Source organism: Schistocerca cancellata, chromosome 4 (assembly GCF_023864275.1).
Source record: "Schistocerca cancellata isolate TAMUIC-IGC-003103 chromosome 4, iqSchCanc2.1, whole genome shotgun sequence".
NCBI lineage: Eukaryota > Metazoa > Arthropoda > Insecta > Orthoptera > Acrididae > Schistocerca > Schistocerca cancellata.
Genome location: NC_064629.1, coordinates 581403701 through 581427580, shown reverse-complemented (window position 1 = coordinate 581427580; position 23880 = coordinate 581403701). Strand labels below are relative to the sequence as shown.

Below are 23880 nucleotides of genomic sequence, written 5' to 3'. Positions count from 1 at the left end.
GCAAACTTTTGTCTTACCCCACCCCACTCTCTTTCTCCCTAAGCCTTCATTTGCTCTGTAAATTACTTTTCTCATGTATTAATATTTTTTTCCGTTGTTGAAGGAATTTGGATAGCCGATTCCAAAAAATTGGTCAGGGCAGTCTTCAGATATCTAATGTTCAGGAGGCAGATGAAGGAACATACCAGTGCCGAGCTGAAAATGGAGCAGATTCTGTAGATGCTGCAGCCACCCTTGAGGTCCAAGGTAATGATACATTTTTATAGATTTTTCAGTCTTACATAGGATGTACACAGAAAATGGAGAATTTAACACTGAATATAAATGGAAAGCAGTAAATTACCAGGTTGCTTTGTATAATGAATTACCTCCTTTATGTCAGTTCCACCACATTTTCTGAAGCGGCCTGCTGATACTCATGCTTCTGAGAAACAAGATTTGGAACTTGAGTGTAAAATGTATGGCAAGCCAGAGCCTAAGGTACATTGGGAAAAGAATGGTGATGTGATATGGCCAAATGAATACATTCATATGGTTAATGGCTACAACCTCAAAATTCTTGGCCTGATGACAATGGATGCAGGAATTTTCCAGTGCATGGGATCAAACCCTGCAGGAAACATTCAAGCAGCTGCTCAGTTAACTGTATCACAGTCAGGTATGATTTATTTCCAACTTTCCAAACCATTATTCATTTGTATTGTATTGTATATTTTCCTTATATAACAAATTATATAAATGTAAATAATATTAAAAAAACTATATAGCTGATTTATTTTAAACACTTATTTTTACGTGAAACTATAAACAAATGATTAATTTTTTTTCTTTTTATTTCCCCTCCTTCCTCCATTCTTTGCTTTCCATCTTCATGGGCATTTTCCTCACTAACTCTCCTTTCCTGTACAAAAACTTCATACTTTTAATTGTTTTGTATCAATTTCATTTTCCTTACTAACTTTAAAATAACTTTTTTTCGATTAACTCAAATTCTTCCATCAATTATCTGTTAAACTTGTAACCATCATATCCAACCCTTTTTCCTGTTTATTGCAATTGTTTTGCATGTTAACAGTGGATTTCCATGACAACTCTCTCTCTCATTCTGACGTTGTACTAACAAATTTCACCCAATCCCCACATTCAGCAGCCCCTCCCATAGATGAAGAAAGGGCACCAGTGCAAGATGTTCCATCAGCTCCACAATTCCTTGAAGCAGTCATTGTTTCCACGCGATTTGTTACATTGAGCTGGAAACCTCCTGCAAATGCTCGGGGTGAAATTCTTGCATACTCAGTTTATTATCGGCGTGAGGGATCGCAAAGGTGAGTAATGAACTAAATTTTTGATGTACAGATTTGCAAAAGACTTCATGTTTAATACTTTTCTAACGGTAGTCTGAAATGTAGCTATGTTGTTACATGTGTAATAATTAATTATCTATTTAATTAAAAAAATAAAATGAAATAGAAGAACATGATTTCTGTAATTGTCTTAAAACTTCAATACATGCATATACTTGGTCAATTTGAATAGGTGATAATTTGCATTATAATAGTGACAATACATGGTTCTTCTGTGCAGCACATAGATCTGACTGCTTGTGAGGAGCAGCAGAACCTACCAAAACAGGTTGTTGGTTTTGTCCTATAACATAATGATGATATGGCATGTGATGCATACATGTGCAAATGGAAAGAAAACAGAACACTGACACTATTTCTTCTGCATCCATACTAATTTTTGAAATGTAAGTTGTGATGATGAACTGATCTTTAGCACAGCACAAAGTTTAGGTTAGGCTGAAAGATGAAAGTTTGGTAGTGATTTGGCAAAGTCAGCGATTGGGAATACAAAATCTTATATTTGATGACAAACTGATGTGTTGCATAGCACAAGTCTAGGTTAGGTTAAAAGGTGACAGTTTGGTTGTCAGCTGACAGAGCAGCATTGAACACTTCAGTTAATGTGCGTGTAATAGTTGAAACTGGTAAAAATATGATTGTGTCCGACAATAAGAATTATTATATCATGAAAAAAGTGTTTGTTTGAACTGATGAATCTGCCCAGATAACTGCACATTAGCATGCCCCTTTAGGGATTCAGGGAGGAGTGTCAGTCCCGGATCGAATCTACCTGGCAAATTAATGGCAAGGGTTGGTGTGCTGTCCAGCGTGGATGTGTTTTTAGGGGATTTCCTACATCTGACTAGGTGAATACCAAACTGCTACCCATGTGCTGCCTCAGCTACACAATTTGAAAATATTCTCAGAATTTCACATGGGTCAACACTAGATACTGATAAATGGGGTACACAAATCTCATCCCCAGGAGGGGATGAAGGAGTTTTGACAGGAAGGGCATCTGGCCACCCTCTACAACCAATAAAGTCAAATTCATAACAACATGCCAATATCATCAAGAGACAGAATAAGACCAGGAATAAGAAAAGGAAAAGATTATTGGAACTGATGAAGTAAAGCATATATCAATGTGTAAATACTTTAAAAAAATTGACAGTGGAGTGACATGATCCTTTAAATTATTAGAATCTGTTAGCTAATTACTGAGAATTAGTGAGTATTTTCAATTTTACGAGAACAAAGTCTTGTGTGGTGCCAAATATAACACATTCTTGGACTTTTTTTCCATGTTAGTTCAGGATAAAACCCCAAGCTTTTGATGATTACCCCCATTGACTTCGTCAGGCGCCACTGGTTGTCTAAACTGCTGCTGTGGTGGCATTATATAGCCCTTAGATGGTTTCTGATTGGTCAGTAACTACGCAATGCTGTTGCAAATGATGTCAGTGTCTGTGCTGGCGGTGCCACCACTCCCGTAGTAGCAAAAACATTGTGATGAATATCTCTGTCTCTTTGTTGCATTGAGAGCTTGCCTCCATGCACTGCTAAGATTATATCCACTGCCACTGTTAAAGTTCCTCTCACACATTCTTGTTTCTAGAGCCTCTTTAATTACAGAATTCCTATATATAGGAGCCTGGGACAAAACTTTTGTTTCAACGAACAGTATTTTGTGTTTGTTTATGAGACTCTGCTCAGCAACTGCAGATTTATCCAGTTCTTGATTTTTAATATGCTATTGATATTCTGCAAAGCAGTCAAAACAGTACAGATGGGCTGACTGATGTAATTGCTTCCACACTCACAAGGAATGTTATAAATCCCAGGGATTCTGAGGCATCTTCTTTTGTACAGATTACCTAAAGTCCATGAAGAATGTATTCTATTGAGACCAGTTGTTAGTGCTATTGATTCTCCAATCTATAGGCTAGTCAAATATATAACTAAGTTAATGACTCTGGTGGTTGACCACTGCGAACATCACATCGAAAGCTCCCATTGACAAAATTAAATAGATAAGCGTTGGTCCAAATGATATTTCAGTCACGTGCATGTGGTCTCACTATTTGCAAAAGTTGCTGTGGAGGATGCGTTGAAACTGTTGGCAGAGCATTTTCCTCCTGAAATGATAAAGTTTTTCTGACATGTTATGATGACCACCTACTTGTTGTGAGCCAGCAAATTTTATGAAATGACAGATGGAAAGGCCATGGGTTGTCCATCGTATCCAGCACTAGTCAACTATTTTATGGAACATTTTGAGGAACATGGGCAAAATTTAGCTCCTCTTTGTCCATCTTTGTTTTATTGTTGAATGACACATTTGTGGCTTGGCGACACAGTATAAAATCTCTTGAGCGCTTCTTAAGCACATGAACAGTGAGCACTCAAACATCAAGTTCACTGTTGAGATAGAGAAAGAAGGAAGGCTGCCCATTTGAGATGTTTTGGTACAATGAAAGTCGAATGGAAATCTCAGCCACTCAGTGCACCACAAGCTGATGTACACTGATTTATATCTTACTGCCCAGAGTTTTCATCATTTGGTCCAGAAGAGAGCAGTTTTAAATATATTGGTACACTTAGCAAAAACTGTCTCTGATGAGGACTACTTGGATTCTGAAATTAATCATCTGAAGTACATGTTCTGAAAGAATGGCTATGGTTCATATGATGTGAATTGAGTGTTCTCCAAGAAAAAGAAATGTGAAAATGTTGAACATTCATGTGATGAGCCACCAGTTGTATTCCTTCCTTTTTGCAGCTCTACATCGAGCAAAATTGGCTGAGTCCTGGGAAGAGAAGGTGTAAGACCTATTTTCCAATCTCCTAAAAGATAAAGGAGATGCTACTCCCCGTTAAGCACAGTTGTGGCCTCAGAATCTGTGGGAAATGTGTCTTGAGTGTATGAGTTATGCCACTTACTGCTCCTAATTAATAACTAGACTGAGATGTATTAAGGACCACGTGCAGACAGAACACCTGCTTATAAAGTGATGTATTCCTGCACAGGTTTTTTCTTGATCAAGCAGGTGGAAGCACTCAGGACTGTGTGCCATCATTCCCCTGTGGTGATTTTGGACTTCCTTGCCTAATTTAATTCCTGACTAGCCTTACTTTCCCCAATACTTCAATCTCTCTTGTCAGATGAAGGAATCTCCTATTGCAAAATCATTCGGTTTTGTCCTATATTGTTCAAGAATGTTTCTGTTGTTATCTTAGAAGGTTAATTGTGTCCATTTTGATGTGGGAGATGCTTTTTCTAATTGCTTTGTAAGATTTGGCAACTCCTGAAGTAGTGCAATGTGTTCTAATCCCCATCCAGTGGACATACTACAATAGATATTTAAAAGCGAAAGATAGAAATGCATTGTGATGTGGACAGTGTACATTGTAACATCCCAGCAAAATGCACAGAGTAATGTGACTGTTCTTTAGTGAAAGTAATACTGGGTATCCCAAACATCTAATTTCTTGTGAAATGTATAGACTGTAAGCTATTATTTCAGAGTCACAGGAGTTAAGAGCACTAAGATTTGTGTCAAAATTGGTAAACAATAAACCCTTGTCATAAGTTTTATGAATAGGATTGCATTGAGATCAGAGGTGAGTGTCCTTTTCAAATACTTGCAATGATCAGCAGGTGGAAAATCGAATCTTCATTTAATTGTGTTCCCAGATTGGCTGTCATAGTACTGAGTTCACATGATTGTCCAGCAATTAATTTGTAGTACAATATGAGAATACTCAGAAGTCTGGCTCTGTGACTTTGCACTGCATACTTGCTGTTGTGCATTGAATGTTCTAGGTGTGTTGCAGAAGAGGATCGATGCAATTGGATAGGAGCTGCTGTAGTACAAATGAAAGTTATGGATATGTAGCAAAGGCTGTAATGTTATGGTGTAGCTATGCTATCACACCAGTGGGCACAGTTGCTGAGAGGAAGAAAGCCAAATCTGTAGTCATGGGTTTCTTGCATAAAAGCTGGGTTGGGTTTCTTGCATCAAAGCTAGGCTGTCGTAGCACTAGTTACGCTTTATAGAAGAAGGCTTGCAAATCTATAATCATAATAGTGTTGATGATATCACAATCTACAGTGCAGCCTAAGTCGGTGTGCAAAATTACAGATAATTTTGGCAGTAACAGAATAACTGAGTAATATACTGAACTGTCTCTTGAGCTTCATTGGTCACATAATAATGAGTCCTCGTGGTGACTCAGGATAACTGTGTGGATTTGTGTCATTGGGCACTCTGGAGGCATGCTGCCACAGAAATTACATTCCTGTTGAGTAGATCATGGCTATAACAACTGACATGTCATCAGTAGTTTTGGAAACACTACCTCCCTCAGTCATTCCCTGATTTGTTGAGGAGGGGAGGAATTTATGACAATTCAGTGCAGGTTCCATTTTGGTATTCTCAGTAGTCAGCAGCATGGTGCTGGTGGTGGCATGTAGTCAACTTCCATTGGCCCATAGGAAGGGTGACAATGGAGTGCTACTGTGCACATCAGCCTGAAGCCATACTAGTGGGTGCTGGAAATGACCAGAACTTACGGGGTGCTTGCAGCAGCAGCAGCTATTGGCTGCAAATAGGAAGTCGCATATGCAAGCAACTACCCTGTATGGCCATTAAATAATAATGCCACAGTTGTAGGATACTGTAGCTTGGGTTAATCGAAACTGATGGCCATTAAATAATAGTGGCATAGTTGTAGGATACTGTAGCTTGATTTCATCCAAGTTAATGATTATGTGTATATGCTCAAAGATAAGTGTGACTGCACTGGATAGGCTCTTATAGCCAGTGCCACAGGAATGCTGTAGTGGATGGTGCTATTGTCCATGTAGGATCTATATCAAACTTTTTTTCACCAACTGATGTGGATCTTCATAATTTAGAAACAGAGTCAGTGTTACTTTATGGCTGTCTTTCACTACCGGTACCCTTTTTTGTCTGCCCCGTAGAGGAGTACATGATTCACTGTCTTATCACTAAATTTAGGGTTGTTATCTGGGACCAAGGTACCATACAGAATCTTAGCTAGTAGTTCTGTACTCTCGGTTATACTCCAAGTCTTCCAAGCCAGAATGTTTGCATCAGGAAAAGCTTCAAGGCCACCACAATCTGCATAACTGCCCCATACAACAGCCAAGGGCAACCAAGTACTACCTCCAAACACAGCTGAGACATCACAGGTAAATTGCATTAGCAGTCCACGGAAGACACATGGACCTTCAATAAACTGCTGCTTATTGAACTGCCCACTAAGGTCAATATTTACTGCCTTCAAAGACTTATACAGAGGAACACTACGACGCCAACACCGACAATGATAATGTCAAACAGGCATTGCAGCTGTATGTTAATACGAAGCGACGTTGACAAAGAAAGCGGCTTATCCGGAACCAAGGTACCATACAAAATCTTAGCTAGTAGTCAAACATGCATGTCAATGTGGAATGTAACATGCCACATGCTGGAGAATGCAGTCCAAACTGTGGCAATAAGGGATATAGTTAATGGAAATTACTGATTGATTATAAAAATTCCTTATCTATCTGGAAACAAGCTACTTCGTGCATGTTGAAACCAGTGTCTGAACCTAAAGAAAGCCACAGAAAGGCAACTTTGTTAGGAGACACTAATAGGTCATGCCATTTTGTCCACAAAAATCTTCGAGATATTGGGCTGTAAACTGATGGTCATTAACAAAAACAGTAGTGAGGTGTAAGTCTTTATTACAAAAATCTCCATTGTGGCAGCTGTTGTGGTCTCAGCTGTAGGGCACAACAAGGTCTCCACATAAAGAAATTAATTTGATGCATCGATCTCAATGAGTCCCAGTAAATGCTGACAAAATTGAAATTTAGATGTTGTCAGGGTTCTATTCGAACTGACCATTGTCATCATAAAGAGATATGGCATGTCAATGTGGAATATAACATGCCACATGCTGGAGTATACAGTCCGAAACTTTGCCAATAAGGGATGCAGTTAATGGAAATTACTGACTGATTATAAAAATTCCTTATCTATCTGGAAACAAGCCACTTTGTGCGTGTTGAAACCAGTGTCTGAACCTAAAGAAAGCCACATAAAGGCATCTTTATTAGCACATTGGCTTATGAAGCATTTGTTAATGGTATCTGCTAAGAAAATGAGCCACTTGAAGTGAATCTTCTTTTCTGGTAACTGGATTTTGTGGCCAAACAAAGCTATTAATGGCTCCTGATCTAACACCAGTTACAGGTTTTTTTGCATAAATGTTCCTATTTCTTATTTTTGATTCCACAAATAATTTTGGTGCATTATCGTTAGTGTCTCTGATGCAAAACATCATTGATCTTGCTTGACAGAATGCTCCTATGCTGAGCTAGATGCATCTGTTCTTAAAATAACTTGTTATCCCAGAGTTTTATTTGGCTAATCTGCCTTATATTAAGATTGATGTGAGGGCTTGTGATTCGTTCATATAGAGTAAATGACTATTTATCATCAATGGCAATTATATCGACATTGATTGAACATTACACTACTAGTACTAAAAAAGCTCAGTTGCTGAATTTATTGTGCCTATTTTTGTTTTCTATCATACTCTGCATAGATAAAACACAGTATATGATCAGTTACAATGGCGGCAGCGCAGAGACTGATGCAACAAACAGGTCAATCATTGGTGGAGTTTGCAAACTGAATGGCTAGCCAAAAAGTCCAGAGTGCTACAAAATCATAGTAAGCATGCACAAACAGTCCAGGGAGCAATCTGAATTGAAAACATTGAACGGACAAAATCAGTTACTCTACTGTTAATGTTTCATATTCAAGGCTTCATAGAATAGCAAGATGAGCTAATAGAAATAGAATAAATACATACCTGGGCAATCCTGCATACTCAGCTAGTATTAAGATAAAATTGACCATTGGAGCAAAACAAGATTTGAAGTATTATGGCAGATTAAACACATGTTGTAATAAAATTCCATTTTATGATACTGTGTTTTTGAATTAGTATTTCTCATTATCTTAGGCTGTTGAGCATTCCTGTTTAAATGCAACATTGCAGCACGTAACAAGGAAAAAATCATTTTTATATGTTCAGCCGGATTTGTGACACAGCACCATTATTAGAGAGCCTTTTACCATTATTCATATTTCAAATTGTGAACATAAGTACAGTTAGAAGTTTTAGATTTCTTCAGTGAACATATTAATATTTATCTGTCGCATTGTTATACAACAAACAGTTTAATTTCAGGGAACGCATAATGAATACAACACGATCACGACTTGAGGAAGTCAACATACCTGGACTGATGCCAGATAAATTATACCATTTCCGTGTTGTGGCATATAATGAGCATGGACCTGGTGCAAGTTCAGATATTTTAAGAGTGAAAACTCAAGCTGAAGTGCATGTACCAGGACCTCCCAGGGGCCTAACAGTGATTGCAACGAGTCCTACAAGTCTTCTTGTTCAATGGCAACCACCAGATCTGACAAATGGGCTTGTACAGCGCTACAAGATGTTTTACATGCAGGTGCAGTAATATGGAATTCTGAAATAAGCAGTATTGATTGATATTCATTTCAACTTTATATCCTGTACATACTAGTTGTTCAAAAGAAATAAGTTTGTTCATTTGGACAGATGCTACCATTCCATGCGCAGTATTTCTGCACTTTTATTATGTGACTGTGACATGCTACATATATATAGTGAACTGTTCTTGCCAACCGTGTTCCTAAAATTACATGCTTCATTATTTACCTTTGATTATTTGTTAGTGTTGTCATATCTGAGAGAGATGCAATCCCCACTACAAAAATAATGGTTAAAATGCAAAGCTGATACTACCTCAGCACCAAATAAGTGTTTTACTAAAGAATGATTTGTTGTGGTATATAAGTATGCAATTAAGAATGCAACTGTTTTATGACCCTGAGCTGTGCCCTGATACTGTGACAGGTTTCATGAAAGTTGATCAACTCAGTGACAGTGGGTAAGCAGTTTACTAGAAATATGTTATGTTCTGCCAGAAGTGTCATGTAAGATGTCTAACAAAATACACAAGACCAATGCTGCAAATCTATGTATTTATCATCAGAGGCAGACTAAACCTGTCGGAGGTCCAGGGCAACAAAACTAAATGGGACCCTTGATCTGCTTAGAACTTGATCTGTCTGTAGTGTAAATTTTGTAAAAAGTGATTATATATATGTAATGGTTGAGGAAAAAAGTAACTATTTATTATCTTTGTACTCGACATTCTAGTAATTGTAATATACATTTTTAAAGTTATTGGTGAGAAACTTAGAATACAAATCAGCATTTAGCATAACCACCATCAGGTAGAAAGCAAAGAAATAATAAAGAATAGAATAAGCAAAGTACCTTTTATCTTATTTGTCTGGAAGCAAGGCTTGTACAATTATAATATGAGTTACTTTCCTGATCTTGGCACAAGATAGTAATTATTATTGATATTATTATAGTAGATGTTTTGGTGCCTTTATTTTTACTGAAATTCACAATAATGCCTGAAATTTATTTAATTTGAAACTTTTTTTTCCGTTGATAAAATGGACAGATTGCGTAGTCGTTCCAGATTCATTCTAGAGCAAAGATAATTTTTTATTAGTTTCAGTTAAGAGAAACTTTTGCAAAATGTGACTGAGACACAAATTTTCAAGAATTTTGGATTTGTAAGTGATGTACAGAGTAATGATTCACTGAAGTCCCATTTAATTATAAACTAAAGGATATCCTGGGCTGTCCACCTAGCAGCATCGTCTACACTCATATTCATTGCATGTAGATACCTACGATGCCTTTTTATTTCTTGCAGCTCCTGCTCCTTCTCAAACTCATCATAAATTTCCACCAGATTCTCCAGTGCTACAACTGGAGTGTTTCATGTAGAATAATTTTTTTTAGCAAACAACTGATTATCATTCTACAGTTTTTAAGAACCGTGGAATGTTTTACAAAAGTTCTAACAATTCTGAACACTGACATTGACAAATGCTCTGGCCTTATAATGGGTAGATATAGGTACCTAAGTTTATATTTTGCATATATATGGGGCCTCCTACACCTAACTGACTCTTATTTATTGAACATATTTTGGCCTTGTTGTGACTTTTAATGCCTTGCTTGTTGCAAATACACTTCTCAGATTTGCCACCGTGTCGTATTGTGTAACTCGCACAATATTTCATCGATGCAACTGCTCAATATCATCAGGTGGTGGTAGCTTCTGCTGCAAGGTGCAGCTGATGATAATCACACATCGTCGTCGAAATTTATCGTGCTGGGAGCACACAACACGCATGCGCGGTAAGACGCTCATAGTTGGAGGAATGGGGCTTTCCAAGTGCCGCCTGCTGGGAGGCACAGAAAGGCCATCCGAGCATGTGTGTTGTGGGCAATGACTGCGTTGCCAGACGCTTCTAAGTTTAAAGGCTGAATTAAATCTCAGTAGTGTGTTGTGTCGCATGATGAATCAGAAGTTCTTGTTTTCCGTGTTTTCATTTAACGGCAGCCAGGCGGCACTTAGTTGAAAACCTGCATCCCTGTTGATAAGATTGTCTGCCGAATGGATATGTATGGCCTTCTTAACAACACAGACCCAGACTGATGTCGCCAGGGGTGAAATTTCAGTCTTTTCGTAAAACATACAGTGTCCCATGTCCAGACAATGCTCTGTTACTGCAAATATATCAGGTTGCCCCAGGCATATATGATAATGATATTCAACACAACATTCTTGCATGGTTTGGAATGTCTGCCCAATATAAGATTTTCCACATTGGCATGGGATTTCATACACACATCAATTCCTAAAGGTCAGGTTGGCCTTTGACTGAGCACAATAAATTTCTCAACTTTGCTGGTGTCCGAAAAACCCACATAATGTCATGCCTTTTGAGGATTCTTTCTGTTCTTGAAGACATGTTGCCAAAATCGGGCAAGAACACTTTTGCAGTGGGTGCCTCCGCATCTCCATTTACATCTCTGCTTTGAATTTGCTTAGAACGGAATGCATGGCATATTTGCCTATCAGGATAGCCATTCTGTTGGTACGAGGGTGAGTCAAATGAAAACCTTAAATTTGTAATAACAAATCGAAATTTGTGCTGTTATCCTATAAGTTGGTAAGCGTGCTATAAACAGTGAGCAGAATGGCCTGTAGGTGACAGCATAGTGCAGATGCACACGTACTGTCACAGTATCAGTATAAAGATGGCCACCCCACTTGCAACTTGCACCAGGGAAGAACAGCGTTCTGTTATTCGGTTTTTGCATAGTGAAGGTGTGAAACCTATTGAAATTCATCAGTGAATGAAGGCTCATTACAGTGATGTATGTTTGTCACAGCAGCAAGTCTACCAATGTAGTGGGAAGTTCGCGAATGGTGTGACTTCAGTGGAAGGTGCTTCTCGTCCATTGCAGCAGTTGAAGCCATAGTGAAGGAAAACTGCCAAGTGAAACTGAATACATTGCATCATGTTTACAGATCAGTCATGGGTCAGCACACCACATTGTGCATGATGTGCTCCAGTTTCACAAAGTGTCTACAAGATGGGTGCCAGCAGCTGACTCCTGAAATGAGAGAACGACGTGTTGATGCTTGTGAAGAACTTCTTCGGCACTTTGAACGAGAAGGTGATGGCTTCCTTGCAAGAATCATTACTGGGGGCAGAACCTGGATTCACTTCCACCAACTGGAAATGAAGAGAGCGAGCAAGGAATGGCGCCATTCCTCATCACCAAAACCAAAGAGGTTTCGAACAGAACCATAAGCAGAGAAGGTTATGCTGACACTCTATTGGGACGAAAAAGGCATCATTTTGGAGCATTACATGCCTAGAGGGACCACTGTCACCAGTGCATCATACACAGATCTAAAAAATCATCTGTGGTGGCCTGAAATCAAACCAAAGTGACATGGATTGCTGTCAGCAGGTGTCCTTTTGCAACATGACAATGCATGGCCCCACACTGCCTGTACAACAGTTGCAACAATCACAGACCTGCATTTTGAGTGTCTTCCTCATCCACCACACTCAACAGACCTTACCCCAAGTGATTTCCATATGTTTGGACCACTCAAAGATGCAATGGGAGGAAAGAAGTTCTGTTCTGATGAAGAGGTACGCCACGCGGTGCATGAGTGGTTGCGCGGACTACCAAAAGAATTTTTTTCTAAAGGAATGTATGCACTTTGTAAGCACTGGAGGACTTGCATTGAGTGTGGGGGAGATTGTGTTGAAAAGCGATACAGCTTTGTACCACTTCTGCACAATACATAATATTTTAAAAAATATTTAAGGTTTTCATTTGACTCACCCTCGTATACCGTTCTTAGGTGTTGTAGTTCACCAGGTAGACTCTCAGCATTCGAGATCACATATGCTCTATGCAGCAGAGAGCGTAAGACACTATCATGTTGCACAGCGTGATGACAACTTCTGGCCTGCAAATATAGCTCTGTGTGAGTTAATTTGCGATAAACGTTAGGTCCCATTGTACCATCTGATTTTCTTCTGACTATGACATCCAGGAATGGTAAAATTCCATCCTTTTCCACTTCCATTGTTTTAGCATAACCCCAGAAACTAGGCAGGGAGTAATGCCATCTACATTCTGTATGTAAGGAGAGATTGTGCAGTTGGTTTCTCATTCAGAAATCACAGATGAACATTGTTTGTTTCTGAAATTATGCGTCAGGAAGTGGGCTTGTTTGTATTAGGAAATATATACACACGGACAGTGTGACAGTGAGTCATGGATAGTAGACACAGTGGCCATTTTTGTGATTTCCCTTGACACAACAGCCAAGAGAGATGCTCCACCAATGAGCAGGAGTGGCACTTCTTCATGTTTTCACATTAGATCCAGTGTTATGTACAGCATCACGGTCAATATATCTTTGTTTGGAGGCTCTTAAGGAGAACAAATGTTGCCATATTGCATTTGTTATCATCATGCAGGTTCAACACCTGGTGTGATGGTATGCATTGGTGTTGGGTGCATTACACAGTCACGTAGCTCTGTTGTTCACATGGCTGATTGTTTGTACAACAGCTGCTGCATTTCTGGTGTGTTTAGGCTGGAGGTTGTGCCTTATCTTTGAGATATTCATGACAGTATCTTTCAGCAAGACAATGTAAGGGTGCGTGTTGTGCAAGTTGTGCTGACATAAATTGATACAGAGAGAGTATGACTGTTGCCCTGGCCAGCACACTCTCCAGATCTCTCACCCACTGACACTAAATAATACATCTGAATTGGTCTAATACAACTATATTTTTGTTGCTGCTGGAAACCAATTACTGCATGGTACTCCAGTTTATCAGTGGGCTACCCCCCCACCCCCCCCCACCCCCCCCCCCCACCCCACCATCCCCCAACATGCTGCAGCACTTCAGCATAGAGATTTCAGTATTTACTAGGATTTCAAACTAACTAACTTTATTTTTTGTGATGATAGTTAAAAGTCAGGCTATCCCTCCTGCACATGGTAAGTGCAAGGTAATGCCCATGACAAAGAAAGAGTATCAAATTGCAGAATTAGTGGAAAACTCATACAGTACATAACATCATTTAAATATTTTAGGGTTAATACTAAGAAGAGATACAAAATTGGTGAACACGTGAAATAAGTAGTATGTAAAGCAAATGGAAGACCTAAATTTGTTAGAGGAGTTCTGGGTATGGGCAGTGCATTTGTAAAGTCCACCAAGGACTCTCCAGTGATTTGCAGAGTGTATCTGTAGATTTAGACCACAAGAGCTAAAAAAATATCTCACTTTTACTATAGAATAATGTATGAATATGTTTATAAGATGATGTATGAAATTTATTGTGACATAATCAGTTATGCTTTCAGGAAGGTTCGGTAGAAGAGCACCACATTGTTACACCAGACTTGCAGTATGAGCTGACAGATCTCAATAAGTTTACCGAGTACAGTGTTTGGGTTGTTGCCGTTAACCAGAATGGCCCAGGGTCAAGTACAGAAGAGAAAACAGCAAGGACATTGTCTGATGTGCCAACAGAGCCACCCCAAAACGTCACACTGGAAGCAAGCAGTTCTACCGTATGTCACTCACTCACTCACTCACTCACTCTCTCTCTCTCTCTCTCTCTCTCTCTCTCTCTCTCTCTCTCTCTCTCTCTCTCTCTCACACACACACACTTTTTGATTTCAAATTTAATTGTTATTTCTGTGAAGAGCAGCTATGTTGTGTGCATTTGCAAGTGAACTGTAAAAGTGTTATAGCTTCACTACTTGTGGTAGCTTTGTCTTGCGTTTTCTGCTCAGTGTTACTAACCAATGCAGTACAACAACAACAACAACAACAACAACAACAACAACTACTACTACTACTACTACTACTACTAACAGTGACAGTTTTCCACTGTAAAGTTGTAAAATTCTTGTTGTATTTATTTTATGAAAATGAAATCTGGTGTCCAAACACAGTCTGTGCTCTTTCTCAAAATGTACTTCATGACATTGTATGATGTATTTCAAGAAATGGAAAAACCAGGATGGAACATAACATTATTTTGAAAAGGAAAGTTGCTACTCACCATATAGCAGAGATGCTGAGTAACAGATAGGCACAAGAAAACGACTGTCACAAATAAAGCTTTTGGCCAGTGAGGCCTTCATCAAAAACAGATGACTGCTGCCACCTGCCAAGAAATCCCTTTCATGCAGCTTAGCCACCCATGACCATCGCATCTGCAGTGACAAGCAGTCCCTCTCGAAATATACCGAGGGTCTCATTAAAACATTCACAGACTAATTATTCTCCAAACCTTGTACAAAGCAAATCTCCCATGCCTTATCTTTCCAGTCTCCAACCACCTCCCAAAGTGCCACTGTCCAGCCACAGAGGAGTATTCTCCTCGTAACTCAGTACCACCCAGAACAGGAGCAACTGAATTACATCCTCCGCCTGGGCTTCGACTACCTCTAGTCCTGCCCTGAAATGAGAAATGTCCTGCCCACTATCCTTCCCACCGCACCTACAGTGCTTTTCCGCCCTCCACCGAACCTATACAATATACTCGTCCATCCTTACACAACCCCTGCTCCCAATCCCTTACATCATGGCTCATACACCTAGATGCAAGACGTGTCCCATACATCCTCCTGTCACCACCTACTCCAGTCTGGTCACTAATACCACCTATCTCATCAAAGGCAGAGCTACCTGTGAAACCAGTCGTGTGATATACAAGCTAAGCTGCAGTCTATGTGGGCATGACAACCAACAGGCTGTCTGTCCACATGAATGGCCACAGACAAACTGTGGCCAAGTAATAAGTGGACCACCCTGTTGCCGAGCATGCTGCCAAACATGACATCCTACATTTCAATGGCTGCTTCACAGCCTGTGCCATATGGATCCTTCCCACCACCAATCAGCTTTTCTGAACTGTGCAGGTGCGAACTTTCCCTGCAATATATTCTATGTTCCCATAATCCTCCTGGCCACAACTTTTAGTCATTGTCCTCATCCATCCAGCCCCTTCCCTATTTCCTTTCCAGCACTACACAGCCCTCATTCCACCATCCCACCGAGTCATTTTAGTTCTCTCCTTTTCTGCTAACCCCCCCCCCCCCCCCCCCCCGCTCTTGCCAGCTCTCTGTGTAACCTGCAGCACTTCACTGTCTGCCACTCTCACCATTCTGTCCCTCCCCCTCCCCGCCCCAGACTCCTCGTTATCCTCACCCAGTCACCACTCCCATCATGCACTGGTGCTGTTGCTTGCTGTGTGGCCTCAGTTGCCTGAGACTGCAGTTGTGTGTGTCTGTGTGTCTGTGTGTGTGTGTGTGTGTGTGTGTGTGTGTGGTCTATTTTTGATGAAGGCCTTACTGGCTGAAAGCTTTATTTGTGACAGTCTTCTTCTTGTACCTATCTTCTGTTATATGGCGAGTAGCAACTTTCCTTTTCATAATATTGTACGATATGTTTGTTGTACTATGACGGTTTTGATTACACTAAGATGATAAGATTTTTCTCAGCTAACAGTGCCAGTATCCATAGGCATAGGTGGGTTGTGTTTCCCCTCCCCTCACTCTCCCCTCCCTACCTTCTCTCCCCTACCTCCCATTATCCTCCTCACTCTTCCCATCCCGCACTCCATGTCACCCTCCCTAACCTTATCCTCTCCACTCCCCCACTCCAACGCACTCTCCCTACCCCCTCTCCAACGCACTCTCCCTACCCCCTCTCCAATGCACTCTCCCTACTCCCTCTCCAACGCACTTTCCCTACTCCCTCTCCTGCCCCAATTCCACCTCACCCACCCTAGCACTTCCTCCTCTTCCCTACACCTTTCCCTACACCTCCCCCTCCCTACTCCTACACCTTCTCCTCCCTACCCCTTCCCCCTCTCCCCCTGCCTCCTCCTCACTACCCCTTCCCCCTCTCCCTCTGCCTCCTCCTCCCTACCCCTTCCCCCTCTCCCGCTGCCTCCTCCTCCCTACCCCTTCCCCCTCTCCCTGTGCCTCCTCCTCCCTACCCCTTCCCCCTCTCCCGCTGCCTCCTCCTCCGCCTCCTCCTCCTCCCTACCCCTTCCCCTCTGCCTCCTCCTCCTCCCTACCACTTCCCCTCTGCCTCCTCCTCCTCCCTACCCCTTCCCCTCTGCCTCCTCCTCTTCCCTACTCCTTCCCCCTCTGCCTCCTCCTCCTGCCTCCACCTCCCCCCTCTGCCTCCTCCTCCCCCTCCACCTCCCCCCTCTGCCTCCTCCTCCTCCCTTCCCCCTCTCCCTCTACCTCCTCCTCCCTACCCCTTCCCCTTCTCCCTCTACCTCCTCCTCCCTACCCCTTCCCCCTCTCCCTCTACCTCCTCCTCCCTACCCCTTCCCCCTCTCCCTCTACATCCTCCTCCTTACCCCTTCCCCCGTTTCCTTTCCCTGCACCTCCTCCTCCCTACCCCTTCCCCCTTTTCCTTTCCCTGCACCTCCTCCTCCCTACCCCTTCCCCCTTTTCCTTTCCCTCCACCTCCTCCTCCCTACCCCTTCCCCCTTTTCCTTTCCCTCCACTTCCTCCTCCCTACCCCTTCCCCTTTTTTCTTTCCCTCCACCTCCTCCTTACCCCTTACCCCTCTTCCTTTCCCTCCACCTTTTCCTCATTACCCTTTCCTCTCACCATCCTCCTCCCTACCCCTGCCCCTCACCATCCTCCTCCCAACCCCTGCCCCTCACCATCCTCCTCTCAACCCCTACCATTTCCCCTTACCCTCTCCCTCTGCCTCCCTCTCCCTCAATCCTCTCCCCCCTGCCTCCCTCTTCCCCCCTCTCTCTCAATCCTCTCCCCCTGCCTCCCTCTTCCCCCCTCTCCCTCAATCCTCTCCCCCTGCCTCCCTCTTCCCCCCTCTCCCTCAATCCTCTCCCCCTGCCTCCCTCAATCCTCCTCTCCCTCAATCCTCTCCCCCTGCCTCCCCCAATCCTCCTCTCCCTCAATCCTCTCCCCCTGCCTCCCTCTTCCCCCCTTCCTCAATCCTCTCCCCCTGCCTCCCTCTTCCCCCCTCCCTGAATCCTCTCCCTCAGCCTCCCTCTCCCGCCTCTTCCTCAATCCTCTCCCCCTCCCTCTTCCGTACTGCTTCCCCACTGCTCTCCTCCCCCTTCCCCTTCCCCACCCCTTCCCTCCCTTGTCCCTCCCCTCCCCCTCCCTCCCTTGTCCCTCCCCTCCCCCTCCCCTCCCCCTCCCCTCCACTCCCTCATCCCTCCCCTCCAATCCCCTTTCCTCATCCCTCTCCCTTCTCTCCTCTCCCTCCCCTCCCCTTCCTCACTCTTCCCTCTCCCCTCTCATCCTTCTCCATCTTCCCTTGCCCCTCCCACCCTCCTCCATCTTCCCTCCCTCTCGCTCTCTGCTCCCCCTCTGCTTTCTCACTGACATTGTCATGATATTTCATGGGTAGTGTCGGGTTAACACGTATGAAATGATAGATTGGATAATTAAACTATAGAAAACAGGACCTCAACACGAAAGTTCTTCTGTGAACCAGAATATATATGTCTGTTAATGCTGGGGCATATCGTCCAGTGATGTATTAGTGCGTTAAGGGGGGTAGGACGTCAAACGAGCCGACTTAGAGCAGGAGAGGCATCACAGAACACAATTTTCAGTGTCTATACTTTTACAAATAAATTCATAAAACTTTGTCAGCATCACCAGGAAGGATTCAGGATTCACACTTATTGTAGTGGAAGTTCGAAAACATAACAAAATAAAAAAATTTTATTCATCATTTTTTTCACTTACTAATGGCTGCATTTGTTGCTATATGTAAACTTTCTTCATAAGTTAGACAGATTCTTCGGTGAATTTTGCACATCATACATACCTTACTCACAGGTGTATGAATCTCTAGAATTTATTTAATTTATGAACAAACGTATGAACTGTTATATTTTAAACTTCTTGTTTAGGAAAAACACAAATTTTATAGTTAATTACCTCAATTTTTACCACAGTTTTTAATAGATTTAGAAGATTCTAGAGTTTCATACACCTTTAAGTATGTTTTGTATGCTGTGCACAATTCATCGAAGAATCTCTCTTACTTATGAAGAAAAGTGTACCTATAGCAACAAATACTGCCATTAGTAAGTGAAAAAAATGATGAAATTTCACATGTAAAAAAAAATTATTTCATTATGTTTTCGAACTTCCACTGCTATGAGTGTGAATTCTGAATCCTTCCTGGTCATGCTGACAAAGTTTTATGAATTTTTTTTGTAAAAGTATAGACAATGGAAATTAAAATGTCCTGTGGTGCCTTTACTGCTCCAAGTTGGTCCATTTGATGTCCTACCCCCTTAATGGTGTTTTTATCATTGAAGGTGAACATTTTGGATTGAAGAAATGCCTGAAGCTTGATTCTCTATGATCCATTGTGTGTGTTCATATGGTTCACTTTTAAAGTCTACAAAACAAGTTCAGATGTTTTTACCTATATTTTTATCATTCATAAACCATATTTGCCTAAGTATAAGACTACCCTAAACATAACATGACGCCCTTTTTGTAAGAGGCCTCTTGAGAAAATTTTTATTTTTAACAGAGTCCTACTAATCAAAATTAGTAACTGTTTTATGGATCTAAAGTATGTCACTGAAAAGTTGGCATTATACTTAGTCTAAACTTCTGCCATTTATTGATTGTTTAGATTTTGATAATAAAAGGAGACATAAAGAAAAAGGTTTACCTCAATTTTTATTTTCACTCCCTGTGTTGCTCACTAGCTCTGTGTTATTGGTAGTTTTAATCATCGTCTTCATCACTGGTATCACTCGCTATCTTCATTTGAAAACCTTCTGACATTTCTTCCTGCCTAACACTCCTCCCATAGTCAGGGTTACCACAAGTTCTGAAAATCAGGGAATATCAGTAAATTGTTTGTTTGCTGAGATGTTATGCCTCACCGCTGGCTGTGCGCAGCTGAGTATGTGTGCTGCTTACCTACTCTCTCATTCTTACTGCTTCTCTCCTTCCCATCCCTCCCCTCACCTTGCAGTAAGTGCTGCCACCATTACTTGCTGCTAGCTTAGCAACTGCCGATGAGGGGCAGGGAGGCATGAGGAGTGGTTTGTTTGGTTCTGATTCTCAGAGATTGTTGACACAGCGGCTGGAGACAACAGTCATGTGTGCATAAGTCTGAGTGATTGCATGAATGTGTATGCGCTCTAGTGTTCTGACAAAGGCTATGGCCAAAAATTTAGTTGTGAGAATGTGATTGTCTTTTTTATGTGCCTGTCTGTGGCTCAGCAAACCTATCCTCATTAGTATTGATTCTCAGAGTATTTGCGCAAGTTACCTGTTGAGTGGGTGATCATTGTGGTCTCATTTCATGAACATGGTGCCTGTGACATGTGAATAGTTGGCTACACTAGTGGACTTCCATGATGGACCAAAACCACAGGCCATTTCTGTGGGTATCTGTAATGGATTGGGCCTGCCGATCTGAAGCCCATAGTTCCCCACTAATGTGAGAGCACTGCCTGTCAGACTTAGTCTCACTGATCTGCCCGCAGGCTTTGTCTGTCTGTGTGTGGCATAATGAGGTGTATTTTCATGGTTTATCCATGGACCCAGGACTGTGGTGCTCCTCAGCAGGCCAGAGGCCACGGGCGATGGATTTCAGAAATTACAACCGTCTCACCACAAGTACATTGTACAGTGTGGTGTTTTATAAACATTTTATTTGTTCTAGTACATTTTGGCACTTTAAAAGGAGTTGATATATTAGAAAGTATGGATAATAAGAAGAAGAAAATTGTGGCTGTCGTTGGTAGTTTGTATGCCAAGTATTCATTGAAAGAAAAATCACACAATTCTGATAGAATAATACACATAACACAGTGGGTAATAACCGACAATAACGAACATAGTAGAACCAACATTTTATTGGCGGTCACCTATAGTGTTGATTTACAAAACTCTTCCCCACCTTATACGTTGCTTTCAAGAGGCCTACTTTTTTCTGAGTTTTTTTCTGAAAGCTGTGAATATATTTTGAATCTGTCTTGCGGCTCCAACAAAATGTGTATTTTTGTCACCAAATGTGTTTTCCCTATTGAAATAAAATAACATCAGTGGTTGTAATGAAACATATATACCATTTGGTTTGCTTTCTCCATGTAAAAACACTTCATTACAAAAGATGTTGATGTTAGTACTTACGATTTTTGCTCATATGTTTAGAAATACAAAAGTCCTTACATTTTTTTGTGAACTTATGTCTTTACTTACCCTTGAATCTCAAAATTTGTCAGGAAAAAATGCTAAAACCTATCTGGAAATCAGGGAATTTCACTTGGGGAAACTTGTGGCAACCCTGATAGTAAGTCATCTTCTGAGTGATCCTTAGCATTGGACATGCAGCACTTTTTGAATCCTTTCATATTAGATTCACTTGAGGTCCTACCCCCAGTGGCAAGGTTCCATAGGCCCAGCATGGATAGTCATGGTTTCTGTAACTTCCCCCTGGAGGGAGGGCATAATCTCCTTGTATGAGCCACTCACTGTAACACTGTTGTGGCTGAACCTGAAAAGGTAAGGTCTATTCACAGCATCATCCATTACTTGAAGTTGTGAGGTCATGCACCAGTGATTATTACCAGGCATTTGTTGTTCTTTGCTATCATATTCTTAACATCCTGGGTGAAGTGTCCCTTGAAAAAATCTAGCACCAACATTTTTCTTCTGTTCAACAAAATGCGTGGTATCCTTGCTCAAAAAAACCCTCAACTAGGCTAGTATCAGGTCATTTGTCATCCATCTCTGTTGTTGACATCTAAAGTCCAGACAGTTTTTCTTCTGGTATTGGTTTTCTGCAAAGAATCACATATTGGGGGGGGGGGGGGGGGCTTCAGTCTACTAATGCACCCAGCATTACTCTCATTCTGGCCTTTTCATTGCCATAAGTCCTTATAGGAACACGTTTAATACCCTTCACATCAACAGTAACATTTTACAGCATATCAAAATAAGCAGGTGTCCGATTGGCATTGCCCATACGACCTAGCAAATAATCATGCTGTTTCCTAAAATTGATTATGGGATACTAATATGTAACAAGTTTTTTGTCATACACCATGGGAAGTCACCGAGCTAACATAGTTCTGTGTCGTAATGTAAGCCATGCTCTCTTAATCGTCGTCACACACACCAGCAAATACTTGCTTTGAATTCTGAGACGCGTGCAGTTGGAAAATTCTTCTTTATCTCCAATGCCTTCATTTGGATAATTTCTTGAGTAATTAAGAAGCCCTAATGGCGTTTCTCTTTCATGTATTGAACCATATGTTTCGTTCAAGTCACGAAACCTTTGAAACCTCCTGTGCTTTAGTCCCCTTAAAGTTTGGCATGTTGTACCAGTTTTCTTTAATTTATTCTTTATCTGGTGCCACCTGTGCACATTCACTTTTGTGACACCAAATTTTCTTCTTGCTGCACTGTTGTTTGGGGTTTCTTCTTAAGTGGATCACCATTAACTTAAAATTAGCATTGTATTGTCTTTTGTGAACCAGTTGGCAACTGCGAACTCGTAGATCCAAGTTTCTCAGCTGAGTCACGAAAATAATTTGCATGTATTATAACAATATTATGAGAAGGAAAGTTGCTAATCACCATATAGCATAGATGCTGAGTCGCAGATAGGCACAACAAAAAGTGTTTCACACTTGCAGGTTTCGGCCAATGGCCTTTGTCAACAATTCACACACACACACACACACACACACACACACACACACACAGGTGCGCGCGCGTGTGTGTCTATTGTTGACAAAGGCCATTGGCCGAAACCTTTAAGTGTGAAACTCTTTTTGTTGTGCCTATCTGCGACGCAGCATCTCTGCTGTATGGTGAGTAGCAACTTTCCTTCTCATGATATTGTTGCATTCCATCCAGGATTTTCCATTGTTTGATTTTAGACTTTGAGATATATATACCTCTGATCAGGGACTATTATTTGTGTTATTACTGTCTTTAGTGGTGATACTACAATAAATATACATTGTAAGACTATCTTTGGAGTCGTCACTCTTCATCTTGACATTACTGCCATCGTACTGGATTGCGTGCGAGGTTCAGATACACTAAACTGTTTGAACTTTGTTCTTGGTTACACTACAGATCTGCAATGCTATGCTGGTCTAGAATGTTGTTACTGGTTAAGGATCGCCTTGAGTTATTACTTCCCTGTCGTTGTTGTATGCTGTGCTGTCTGGCATTTGGCTCCATAAAAAGGAAACTGTTCTGCATTCTTTTGTATTGTGTGATGCAGTTGACAATGAGGATTATTGGTTTTACGATGTTTTTCACAGTACCAACTTCATGCTTCTCGGGATTTCATCTCTTTTGTGCGTTTCAGACTACGGCCCTCACAGTTGCTGAGTGCGGACTCAACTTCAGGCACTTTGAACTTTGCATGTGTTCTATCATCCAGCCTGTGACAATTTTTTGTGCACTTTTTAGAACTGTGAACATTGATTGTGTGCTAGGACCTTGAATTCCTTAGTGCAGTGGCACCTGGACTTTGAACATTTCTATGAAAAGTGGAACTTGGTCTTCTATGTTTTGTATGGCAATCAGTACATTTTTGTTTCCCCTCCTTTCCAGTCACCATTTACAAACCACCTGGCAGCTGTTCTGCCACAGCTGATGGGTCAGCAGATGGAAAGACATAAACTCACTGATGAGCTCCTGACTGAGGTACTGATTCAGAAACAGGCAGACAAACCTTCACCACGGACCACTGCTACACTTCTGCTTCAGCAGCTCGCCCACCCGGCTGTGGCCCTTTACCAAACATGGACACGACTACTTCAGACACTTTGCATTTTCAGTTACACTTTAGAGCTGTGATCTGCCTTCGTTGATTGGCTCGAATAATCTTTTGTAGCCTTTGCCATCAACGAGGACTGTTGCCAACCAGGTCTTGTCCTCTCCTAGTCCGGTGCTTTTATCGCTTTCTTCTCT

At 41.4% G+C, this 23880-nt stretch overlaps 1 protein-coding gene across 1 annotated transcript in view; it reads left to right on the top strand.

The window, feature by feature from the left end:
* The window catches only part of LOC126184593 (neogenin), a 250931-nt gene that overhangs the window by 87334 nt on the left and 139717 nt on the right, over positions 1–23880 (top strand). Inside the window, exons 7-11 of the mRNA XM_049927035.1 lie at positions 104–246; positions 383–658; positions 1076–1325; positions 8625–8907; positions 14263–14472. Of these exons, the coding sequence (XP_049782992.1) occupies positions 104–246; positions 383–658; positions 1076–1325; positions 8625–8907; positions 14263–14472 (1162 nt within the window). The remainder of the gene's footprint in view (positions 1–103; positions 247–382; positions 659–1075; positions 1326–8624; positions 8908–14262; positions 14473–23880) is intronic.